Genomic DNA, 12,782 nt, shown 5'->3' with positions numbered 1-12,782 from the left:
AGAGGAAAATTCCAATGTCTCACCCTGACAGCAGATACGTAGCCTTGCAGATGCATTGATAACCCTAAGAAAGCAAGTTCTGGATGGATGCCCTATGTGGAAGATGCTGTCCTGAGGAGATCTGTGTGCTTGGTGCTGCTGCAGCCTAAGCACTCTGAGTTTGGCACACATATGGCACTCTGACAAATAAAATGGTTTTAAAAGTTGTTTCTTGAAAGTGCAGTTATATAGTGCTTCAAGTCCTTATGTTTAGTTTCAAACACTCTTGTGGGCTGGCAACATTTGGAACCGTTCTGAGGATAGAGGTCATAAACCTGACTTGGTTCTGAGCTGCGCTTCTCTGCTTATGTGGAATGTAACTTTTGTTGTTGGTTTTGTTCCTCCGAGGAACTGCAAGCCTTCACATCTTTTTTTAGCGATGCTAAATAAGCCTACATAAGCGACTAGTGTGATTTCTGAGTAGTTCTGGATTTTGTTACGTGTAAATATTTATTTTAGCAAAGTGAACAACGAATTCAGAAACATATGTTGTAGAAACTCCATTTATTTCATGAAGTTGCTGGATTCTCTTATGAGAATTAGAGGGAGAAAGTGCCCAAGGCAGACGGTGACTATGGAGTAGTGTCTGACTGAGTGTCCATCTGGACGTACCGACGTGTTCTCCATCCCCCCTCACCTATAAACTGTTATTTCTGTCTTCACCTTCCTGGAGTGCTGCCCATCTTGTCTCAACTTGTGTAATGGTAACGTACCATTATAAGAATAGCAGCACTGGTTCTGCTGCTGAATGAACTGCATGTCACCTGATTACATTTGAGAATTTATATATTTTTCTCATTTTAATTTCAGTTGATGAATTGAATGCAATCTTAATTATGCTGTTATGGGTTTGCCTTAGAAAATGACTTTTCCATTAGGCACTCCCCTTTATTTTTAACCCTGATTATGCTGTTATTTAAACTAGGTTTTCTTAAAATAGTAGCTGCTTTCTGACCTTCCTTAAGATTAGCTGCTTAGATAAGCAGAACTTGCTAACAAATTCACACCTAGCAGTTGATGTTCTGATTGCAAGGCTCATCTCTCAGGGGCATGTTATGCTTGCAGGAAAGCCACCAAAATACCAAGTCTGTTGTATGGGTGAGGAAATAAATCTCTAAATGGTTGTTTCTGAAATAGGGTAGTGTAAAGAGCTGCTCATTTGATCATTTAGTGTTAATAATGACTGAAATAACATGCTGTGCCCTTAGAAGTATTTGGTAATTTTTTCAGTAATTATGTAGGTTTTAAAGTAAAAATTTGCTGATCTCACACCTATTATCTGAAGCTGGTATGCAGTGGTGTTTGTCTTTGGATCACTGTGTGTTGGCAGTAATGAGCCTTCAGTGACTGAATGTGTTGAGGAAGTAACACAGCATAGACTCTCTTTAAGAATGTCAGCATATTTCCCCATGAGGAAGAAGAACATTAGCCCAGACAAAATCACCTCCTGCAGGGGAAATGTGTTGTTTTTTTGGTTGGTTTTTTTTTTTTTTTTTTTTTCAGACATGCTCAGTCTTCTGAATTTTGCTAGAGGAAGTCTTCCAGGTAAAAGGGCTTGATGGGGGGTGTGTGTAACTGGGCACATGGAGAGTGATGGATTTCAGACACTACTCAGCAACTAGTTCTTTTTCCTATTGTGTAAAAGTAGTCAAGCAAGTAGTGTTTTGTGTTCTTTTACAAAATATCTGTTAAGAGACACTGTAGTGAAAAACTAGCTGAAGGAGAAACTAGAAGCCTTTAAGGGGAGCTAGTTCTTGGGAAAGAAAAGTGACAAAAATTCCCTACCCCTGAGAGGTTTTTTATATTGCTGTTCAGATTAGGAAAGATACCATGGTTTTCTCCAGTTTTTTACTTTAGAGCCTGTTTTGAACAGGTAGTTAAAGGTGCTGAAGAAACTGGCTGCTATTTGTGATTCAGAAAATGCTTATGCTCTGAAGGAAGCCTTGCCTAGTACCTTGAACCTTGTTGAGGCTGCTCAGTCAGTTGTGTTCTCTGATCTTTAGAGTATGAACAGTGTTACTCATATCTCTCTGCTCATTTCGAAGTAAATGTGCAGAAGTGTTTGAGATGGATGTGCTTTTTCCTGGATGTTTTATTTCTGATTCTAGAAGTTTGTAAGGACAGCTGTCATTCCCACAGCTGAACCAGTAGTTTTGTATGTGAATTGTCCCTTTGCTGTCTAAGGCTGTGTCAGACAGAATCAGCAAATGAGTCTGCATTTGGTCTATCTTCTTGTTACATGGCAGAACCAGTTGTATTTACAGTGTTCCCAATAGTGGCTTACTTGTGGAGGCCTTCAAATAGTCTGATGGTGGTGGCCATACATCTTCCCAGGAAGGGACTCCATGTGCTTGCGTCTCTTACCATAAGGATTTTAAAAATTAATTAATATCTGACTCCATTTTTTCCTGCTATAATTTAATCTTATTGTTTCTGAAACTATCCACTGTGGGTATGGAAAACAGATTATTTTCACTGCCTTTGCAAAAAGCCTTTTTTCATACTTGATAGCTGTGACGCATAGACTCCTCTTCCTGAGCTTAAACCATCTTTTCCATCTGCTTTGTTTAGGTAACAGCTAGCAGGTCTCTGGTGGCTCCTATCACTCTCTTCTAGCAGCTTTTATTAGTCAGAACCTTTACTGAAGTCATCTGGACCATGTTTTGCCTCCTTGCTTATAGGATGGTATCAAAAAGCCTCGCTACAGTTAAGATATGAGATGTTTTAATTCTCCTTATCTGACAAGGCTTGGTACAGAAGGCAAGTTTGGTTTGACATGAAATATGCTTGTCAAGTTAGACTGTTATCCATCTTGTTTTGTAGTGTTTTTCTATGAATTGGAGCTCATTGTGCTGAAATGAACAAAAGCATCCTAAACTTCACCCAGAAAAAAGCTTTTTTCTTTTTTTTTCCTTTGCCTTCTCCTGTATGCCAGGAGTTTTCTTTCTTGCTGTGTCCTGGCATCTCATCCCTTGATTATGCATTGTCAAAGGCAACTATTTTTGTTCTGGGACTGCTTCAGTTACTTTAAATACAGCTAAGCTTTAAGTTTGGACCAGCTAAACTACTTAAAAGCAATCTAATTTGTTCAATTGGTATTTCTTCCTATTCTAGCCACCATCTTACTTCTTTTCTAGTTGGTACTAACTATATTGGTCCAACAATTACAGATGAAGTGGGTTGTGGGTTTTCTTTTGTTTTTTTTCCTTTTTCATTTTTTCCTTTTGAAATTTCATGAATTCTTGTTTTTTCATCGTCACTCTCACTTTAAAATTTTTCCAAGTGGGAGGGAGGCAGTCAGGCAACTATTAGAATCAAATCTAGAAGGGCTTCTTAATTTAATTTGCACACCCTCTGAGATTAAAAACAAAGGAACAAAAACAACAACAGGAGGGAGAGGAGCCACCAGCACAATCTAAGAGCTGCCTTGCCTTTCTTGTGCCTTACATGTGTCTGGTAGGCCTTGGAGCACACCGTGTGCTTTTCTGATTGTGTTCCAGAAAGGCACCCACCAGATTTTTGTTGTTAGTGACTGGTTCCAAAATATCATCCATCAAGTTTTCCCTTTCATCACAGACCTAGATACTTTCAACATTCCTCCCCACTCCTGTGCCGAGGAGCGTGTGCGCTGATGCTCTCGCTAGGATTTATCAGTGTGCATGGCCACACCTCCTTCATTACTAAGCTATTTTCTCTTACACTGAGTAATGCGCATTAGCTCGCTGAGTTGAGACACCCATGCTGCAGCCTGGAGTGTAACAAAGCTTGAATTGCCTTGGTTAATAGGGAGGCTGCTGTCTGTGATTCTGAATAAGGCTGACACTGGTCGTGCGAAGGCTCTCAGCTGATGTTCTGATGATAAACTTCAATTTCTAGTTTGATGCAATCTTACATGGCTGTTCAGCATTCTTGACAGTTTTAGTGTGATTTTGAATAAGACATAAATTTTAAGTTTAACAAAAAAAAAAAAAGCAAGTGTTAACATTTGTAAAATTCAGAAACAGTAGCTTGCACTTCGGTCAAAACAAAAGGGAAAACGCTGTCTTCTGCATCTTAGCTTGGTCAGAGTACTTCCTGAATCCTTGGAGCTGAAGTGGAAGTACTCTGGTCCTTTGTGGATGGCAGGAGTGACTTTTTAAATGTCTGATCCTACATCTTTCCTTCTCTTTTAATAAAAATGGTTAAATAACTACTACTAAAATGTCTTTCAAAATATCACTTTACTTCTCCACTCATTAAGTTAAAATAGTTTCACTTTACAAGTTCCCATTACTTGAGAATCTTCAACTGGAACCAAGGAAGTCCTTGCTCATCTTTGATAAATAAATATCCTTGATCTGTTACCCCTCCTTTCCTCTCCCCTCCTTCCCCTTTTTCTTCCTGTCTGTAACAAGGAGGAGAAACTTCTCACAGTACTTCTCATGGCACTAGAATAAGACCCATCTTTTCAGGCTTTCTGCCTCTTCTCCCATCCTCCAAATTAAAGAATTACTTCATTTTTCAGTTAAGTATGCTGGTAAATGAAAGTCAGCTTGTATTCATTGCTGCTTTATATTAAACCAGTATATTTTTAACAGTGCTAACTACCCAGTGCCAGTGTAAGCTGTTGGCATGCTGACTCTTACTGTGATAGCTGGCTGATTGCTAAAATAGCTTGTGCACTTTTCTTTCAGTTGAGGTATTTTCAGTAACGTATAGCAAGCAGGTCAATAATTTTTATTTTTATTTTTTTTTGGCTTTTTTTTTCTAGTAAAATGTGAACAGGTAATATGCTTAGGGCACTGGGGTAGGCACAGTGAACAAGACAATCCTTGTGATAGTTTCTTTCAATGTTTATATGGGTTTATTCCTCGTCACCTTGGTGTGCAGTGCTCCAGTTCTGCACAGGTTGCAATGGATTAATGCTCAACTGAAGTTACTTGGCTGTCCTAGTTTCTTCATTAATGAAAACAGTGTAATAGTAGCTGAAGTGACACATGGGGCAGGGCTCTGGGTGACCCATGTTCTTGTGCTTCAGCCACGCTTTTTCTGGCTATAGCCTTTAAGGTCAGTATTTAGGATGAGTGGGATGCTGAGTATATGTGTGTGTTTTAGTCTGTTAAGACACTAGTGTCTCTTTTTGCATTTATGTATGCCTCTTTCAATGACAGCAGCTCTGTATCAGAAAACATTAGTTTAAATCTTTACAATGTGGTAACTGTCTCTTCAACTCAGTTTCCCAGGTGAAAGCAGGGGACAAACAACGTGTAATCATCTGGTTACCAGCTGGTGTAGCAGATAAATGAAACAGTTGTCTGCTTTGCAAGATGTAGATTAGGGCTGGGCAAGACTTCTTGATAAATAGTAAATTAGGCAGTGGCTGGTTGGAAAGTGTTTGTTATCATCGGGTCACTTGTGAGTTTGCTGACAGCAGTGAGCAGCTTTAGGTATTTTTTCAGTGTTTAGTTCACAATCTTTAGTCTTTCCCCCATCATAAAATGAAGACCCTCATGAGAGAGAAATGATTGAGAAGTTTGTAGAAGTTTCTTCGGGTCTGGGTTTGGTCCCCTCTTCTGTCTCTGTGCACTCCGAAACATCTTGCACCATTTCTCAGCTTCTGTGTATTCAGGGTGCTCCGTGCAGCTTGGGCTGTTTGTGCTAACAGAAGCTGTCAGAGGCACCACGGGGAGGAGCTGGGTAACACATCAGACAGGTACATTTCCAAGTCTCCTGGCTCAAAAGGGCTTACTCCCAAGCCCAGAGCTTTTTTGTTTTTAAATGAGATGCTTCATTTGAACTGAGTAAGAGAATGGCATGAAGCTGAGTATTGGAGTCTTCACAGGCAATAGCTGCATCTGCTTTAACAAATGTTTAAAAAAAAAAACACAACAACAAAAACCACAACAAAATCTTCATACTAGGTGGGAGGGAGCCTGAGCCAGAAAGATGAGAGTGCTCCTCCCCAGTACTCTGGCATTCATGTGGGATATGAGGGTTCAAACTTCTTTAGGCAAAAAAATAACCCAGATCTCCAGCACGTCATGTGTATCCTGTGTTGTGGGATGAAAGGAACTGCTGAGCATCACGTCTGCCTCCTCTTCTGCTCCAGCTGAAGAACCTCACTTCTATTGCTTTTCTTCCAAGTGCCCAGAGGTGTGCATTTTCATTTCAGGTCTAACAAGATGTTGTTAAAAAAAAAAAACTCAACCCAAACAACAAAAAAAAATTTTCTGAAGGAAAACAGAAGAGGAAAATAAGGATTTTTTGCAAGTAGAAAAGTTACATATTTACTTAGCAGTTCGTGATGTCAATATCTGGACTTCGGCACTGTACTGCAGAACTGAGCTCTGAGGCTGTTAGTTGTCAAGTTTATTCATGGATTATTACTAGCTTTAAAACATATGAAAAGCATTGGGGGTGTGGAGAAAAAAGGCAGGAGAAACTGGGGGTGCCAATAAAAAGCAGAAGAGCATTGCTAGGAAGAACTGTAAATTCTTTGCATAGTTTGCTTAGTTCATATGAGCGAGTTTTGTATTGCCTCTTTAGTGTAAGAACAGAAATGCTCCCTAAAGCTGTGAATGACAGATTTGGACTTTATTTTAGGCTGTGAGACTCGATCCTAAAAGGGAGCAGTATGGGTAATTCAGAGATAGAAGCATAGACAGAACTTAAATTAAAGGACAGTGTTGGCAGAAGAGCAGCTGGGTACGAGGTGACGGGATGGATTTCAGCAGGAAATCAGGATATTTGCAGAGCTCTTGAACTTCAGTGAGGCTTTGAGGCAACTTTCTAATTTTTCATTTGGGGCTCTTCCCTCCATTATTTCTAGAGTTTTTTAAGGTAGAGAATGTAGATCATTTGTGAAGAAAATTATATAATGTAATTTTTCTTTATGCTATTGGCAGCCCTGAAGGTCTCTTTTGGCCTTATTTCTAGAATCTCAGCAGTTAGAATCGTATTTGGTCTCTGCGTTCTCTGAACTTTGGTCTGTATTACACTTTGAAGGCATCTGGGAAGATAATTAGGAGGAGTAATTCTGTTTAGTTGGCCTAAGTCTTCTGTGTAGACATGCTGATGCTTTAATGGCTCCTGGGGAACAAGGGAGGAGTCAGGGAACACAGAAATCGAGATGCTGGAAAAACATCTTATGTCAGATGTTGTGTTTTACATCATCTGTAGCTATGTGGTGCTTTTAAGTAATGAATAGAGGTTTGAACTGAGTACTTCTTGTAGTACAAATACATGAGCTATATAACTTCTGCTATTTCTGTTGATACTCATTGACAAGAACTTTCAAAGCATATGTAAATGTCTAAACCTGTTTGATGTTTGGGGGTGGTCTCAGCATGTTTTCTGATACTGTCCTTTTAAAGTAGCAGTAATGAGACATCCTAGAATTCCATTTTGATGAGAAAGTAAATGTATGTTCCTTGAATGCCCTCTGCTAAGTGTTTTACAGGTTGTAAATCTCATAATCCAAAAATGAAGGTAAAGAGAATAATCCTGACATGCAATTTGAATCTTTCTTGGGCTTGTTTCTGAAGGAGAAGGTATCTTCAGTAGCACTGCAATCTAATAATTTTGTCGATACCATTGAGGTGAATTGAGATACCTTTCGTGGAAATGTTAGTCAAATGCTACTTGTTGATTTGGGTGAAGGAGTAATAGTGTAATGTCCTATTTCATACTGTTGTGAGGTAGCAGTTCCTTTTGGCTTTATCCTTTCAGTGTTTTTTTTTTTTTTTTTTTTTTTCAGTTCAGAGGATAATTGAATATCCTGATTGGAAGGGACCAACAAGAATCATTGAGTCCAACTTAGTTTGGGGGGAAGAAGGGCTGGTTGTTTTTCCATTTTTCCCTAAACGGTTTAAAAATAAAACCAAAAGGCAACATGGAGTAAGGAACATCCTTATGTGTCTGAGACAGCTGCAAGTGTTCTGAATGTCAGTGATGCACCTTGTGCCTCAGCTTTTGTGCAGCATGCCTGTAGCCTTTGTATCAAGAATGACGTAGGTTTATCCTCAATAGCCAGTGACACACGAAAATTAAAACCATATTTAAGGTGGAAGGGCTGGAGGTGAGTGTTTGCTTGTTGTGTAGAAACATAAGCTTACTTGTGATCAACACTCTGTGTCAAGATGTTCAGCTAAAATGACTTCTTATTTTTTTAAGCCTGCCAGTAAGGGAAAGAGCAGGTGTGTTTGTGTAATCTGCTTTGATTTGCCTGCTTTCTGGGAGAAACAAATAAATAGGATTTTCTTCTCTATAACCACGGTTTATCTCAAGATTGGAAGTCTCTTCCTAGAGTTTAGATTAGTCACCCAGGAACCATGTGCACTTCCCCAAGTTCCCTTGGCTTTTGATGCTTCTGTATTGATACAGTGACACAGGACAGAAAAGAAAACTTTCGTCCCCGAAAGTTGCATGGTTCCTTGTTAGCTTACTGTCCAGGTTAATACAGAATTGTTTGTTAATAGAAATATTTCTTTGTAATGATTGAACTCGTGATATGTACAGCTTATTAGGCATTCTCTTCCGCTTCAGTTCATTTGTGAGATTCTTGAATATGAACTGGAGATGACTTGGGATTCGTGGAAAGAATAACCTTTGTTCAGGTAGTCCTTTACGTTTGGAGAATGTTCCTAAATTTGCTTGTTTTCCAAGTACTTCTTGCTAGGTACTTCCTGGGTAGTTTCTTGCCATCGGTGTTAAAGACCAAAGTGTATTCAGGTGAGAATTAACATGACACTGGTGTTTTTCCCTTCTGTAAAGGCTTCTTTATTGATTGATGTCTGAGGTGAGGCTTTTCTCATTGTCAGGAGACATCCAGTGCAGGATGTTAAGCCTCCTATCCTATCTGCTACCAGCAGAACTTTGTTCTGTGTGCTAAATATTCTGCTAGTCTTTATTTTCTAACATATTACATGAGGAGCATTCCTAGAGCAGTCAAAAGAATTGCAGCTTAAGTACATTATTTTAGATGTTAGTCTTCTCGTTACCCTAAAAGGAAGGGCACTGTTACTGACGTTCCATGCTGTCAATAGTGCTTCTGTGATCGTGTCTTTCTTTTTTCCTTCCCTGAAACAGCCCACTGTTTGTAACGTGGAAGATTGGTCGAGATAAACGATTGCGTGGATGCATAGGTACTTTTTCTGCCATGAACCTGCATTCAGGACTCAGGGAGTACACACTTACTAGGTAAGACTTTGTTTTCTGCAGCTTTGACTTATGTATTTAAATACTCTGTTGGGGAGATGATGGGTGTGTTTTTGTTTGTTGGTTTTTTGGCTGTGTCACTGTACAGATTGATGTAAACTTCCATCTCCTTTTTATGCTAATTATTGCCTGGTTTTTTGACTATTTGGTGTCTTGAGGTTATGATTTAGTTTAAAAACTGTAACTTGAGCCTTTTTTTTACTTTATTGGTTTGGAAAACTGTTCTCCAGTAACTTATTGTAACTCACTGCTGTAGTATTTTTCCCCTGTATCCAAACAAATTTTAAGCTTAATAGTTAGTGGTAGAGCAGAAGACCAGAAAGTCAGATTTTGGGATTATCCTATTCACACTTCTAAAACAGCAGGTATTCTCACCTCTTCTCCATCAGGTGCTTCCAATCAGCATTCCAATTTAATGCTACAAATTTCCATTACATGTTACTCTTCAGATACATCCCAGCCCCTGAGTGGGAAGCTTCTGGATGAGGGAGGTAAGTGATGATAATCCTTCACTCCCCAGCAGCATAATCCTTCATTTTTTTGATCTACACCTAAATTCATTCACCTTAATATTGTTCCATTTTCTTTGCATAGAGTGAAAACTAATAAGTTGATCACTAGAGCTAGTAGCAAGCTTTCTACTTGTTTTTTTTTTTCTAAGAGTTTTCTTTATTTTCTAAAGAATCAATGGAATTTGGTACTCTTCACTTATAGTAGACTGCTCATGGTGCTATAAAGTAGAAACTATATATTTACTCATTTGAAGACCTCTGAAACTGTCATCACTTAAAATAATTGGTGCCTCTCAATAGTTTTGGATTGGAGGCTTTCCTCTGTTATGAGGACTTCCTCTGCTGTTAAAGCATCATGTAAATCTCAGTATGAAGTAAGATTAGCATGGGGAATGTTCTTTGTTACGTGTGCCACTATTCTGTTCAAGCTGTTCATTTTTTATGCTTACTTTTGCTCAGCTTGAAGAAATCAACTGCTGGAGTTCCTTGTAAACTTCTGGAAGACATAGTTATCTTTACTGTGTTGGTTTTATTGTGTGGTCTGGAATACTTGTGTGTTCTTTAAAACATTGGGAGGCAAATTAATCAGTGAGAAGAAGCTTATGATCTCAAAGCGCTTCTTCTGTTGAAAGTTAAATGCCTTACAGTCTTAGATATTAATGAGTCAAAAACAGAAATAATTCAGAAATGACCACTGAAATGTAAAGTTCCTGTTTGAATGTACCCAAACCTGTTATTTTATCTTGATTGTTATTTTAAAAAATAGAAAGATAGGGATACCTGAGAGCAGTTTCCTTCATGATGTTAGTCTTTCCAGCTACAGAGCTTCCAGCAGAGTATTTGAGGAGTTACAGAAGCAACTTTGACATACCTCAGAACTTTCAGAGCTCCACAAGCCTTCCTAGGAGGCATCAGAAACCAGGAGATGGTAACTTGGGCAACAGACTCTTGGAGAAGGTGCAACAATTCCTGAAAGTGAAGAAAAACTACTTCAGGCAAGGCAGAATTAATCAGCAAAGTAGGTAGTGTGTGAGTGAGCCATCCATTTCAGAAAATGCAACTTGACCAAAATTTTCAGTTGAGAATGTAGACGGATGTTCTTCTGACTTTATTTCACTTTGATGCTGAAAGACACTTTTCTTCAGTTACCCTAAGGGCATGGCATTGCTAGACAGAACCCAATTGTCTGTCTGTTCGTTCTTAACCTTTTTCAGCACTCTGCATAGGATTGTGACCCAATTTTTGGTGAGAAAAATAGTGGAGACCAACAGATGTTCTTACGTGTCCTGGTGCTTAGCAATCAAAATATCAACAGTTTCTGTCAGGCAAGATTTTATTACCGATGTGCTGAATAGTGTTTAGGATCACAATAAATAAAATTTTCCTTAATTCTAGTAGTGATCTCTAATTGTATAGCATATACAGTGTGTAGTGTATATACATCTCTACCTGCACACAACAGTGTAGCTTCTGTCAATAACGTAATGACAGTTCTCCTGGAGTGAACAGTTTCCTTCTGGAGGTGGAGACGCACACAAACTTAGAAAACCTTTTTTTGGCTTATGTAAAAAATGCTGATGATGTGTAACCAAGCAAGTCTCTCTTCCCCATTTTGAGCTCTGTTGACTGTGGCAATGGTATTGCCAGTACATTCTAAACAGGAAACTTCTGTAGAGTGATTCATCATTAATTGGATGCATCTTGCTAAGTTGTGAGGAGAGATGAGAATACCCATAGTTTAAAAGTGCTAATACTGAATTCCTAACAAAATCTTAGAGATCAATTTTCTCTGCATATCAGTGCAGTAAGGGAAGAAATTTTATTATTAAAATCCTTTGCAGGAATTTGTGAAGACTCAGTTTTAGTCACTTTAAAATAAGTTTACTAAGAGATTAATTGAATAAATATCCTTTTTCAAAACATTTTACTGCGTTGAATACTTAAATTAGGATATAAGAAGTTCATCATGGGCAAAATAGTCCTTTAGGCTGAATGTGTGAATATCCCACCTGAATGCATAAAAGTAAACTAATCCAGATTATGAAAAATACCTTGTGTTTTACAGCTCCTTGAAAAAAATACACTGAGCTTGGAAGCAGGTTACCGCAGAATTTCCTCGCAGGTTGATAAATTATTTTTTCATATATTTTGTTCAGCAGTAAGACTTAGGTTTTAGTATTAAAGTTCTAAAATCCTGCTCTCTTACACTTTGGGCATTGAACAAAATGGTTTCATTTACCCTATACATTTTAGTTTTGTTTTTCCTGTCACTTCCATATAATTTGCAGTTACACTTTATACTTAGTAGATCTAACAAGTGTAGTTGTAGCTGCTTTTGTTTATCCTGTCAAGGCTAGAATATATATATATATTCTATATATAATATATATATTATGTATATATGGGGGAAAATACTAGAGAAGATGGAGATAAAGAGAAGCAGATTATATAAATCTCCTGTCATAGAAGGAAGCAGTGAAAAGACTGGAGAGCTGCAAGCCTTGACTGGATTAGCATAATGGTAGAAAACTGGATTTAAATTTTAAAATAACACGTAACCCACCCGTCTTAAATAGCATAGAGCTGTGCTTACTGACTGTATGATGTCATCAGTCTTTTTGTTGTGTGTCTACTTTATGTTCAATGTGACAACTGAGTGACCTCATACTTTCAGCCTTTCTTTCACAGACGTGGCTGGTAAAGAAACAAAAACAAAGAGGGAAGCTTGGGATGAGAAGCATAAGACTGAAGGAAATGAAACTTAAAACCCAGCTTTCTTGTAATTGAATTTGGATATAAACTCTAGATGTGGCTTTTGGCTCCCAGCAGCACCATCTACTGTGTTGTTTTTCCTCAGCAATTTCAGGAGTCTCAGTTGGTGGTGTTGCCATATTACCTGCTTTCTCTCCATGAGAAATGTTGGTCTATTTCTCCTTTTGAACACAGGAAAGCTAAATAACCACCTGCAAGATTACAGTATGGCAATCTCATTTAAGAGGTAAAATAGAAAACAAAATTGATTATGTTAAAATAGAT

At 38.4% G+C, this 12,782-nt stretch overlaps 1 protein-coding gene across 2 annotated transcripts in view; it reads left to right on the top strand.

Moving 5' to 3' along the window:
* The window catches only part of AMMECR1 (AMMECR nuclear protein 1), a 99,730-nt gene that overhangs the window by 51,445 nt on the left and 35,503 nt on the right, over nucleotides 1-12,782 (top strand). For both annotated transcript variants that reach the window (XM_090150103.1, XM_031594464.2), the window contains one exon: nucleotides 9,106-9,216. In XM_090150103.1, the coding sequence (XP_090006229.1) occupies nucleotides 9,106-9,216 (111 nt within the window). The remainder of the gene's footprint in view (nucleotides 1-9,105; nucleotides 9,217-12,782) is intronic.

This window comes from Phasianus colchicus, chromosome 14 (genome assembly GCF_987193195.1).
Source record: "Phasianus colchicus chromosome 14, bPhaCol1.hap1.1, whole genome shotgun sequence".
NCBI lineage: Eukaryota > Metazoa > Chordata > Aves > Galliformes > Phasianidae > Phasianus > Phasianus colchicus.
The sequence above is the reverse complement of the archived record's forward strand: the minus strand, read 5'-3'. Positions and strand labels throughout refer to the sequence as shown.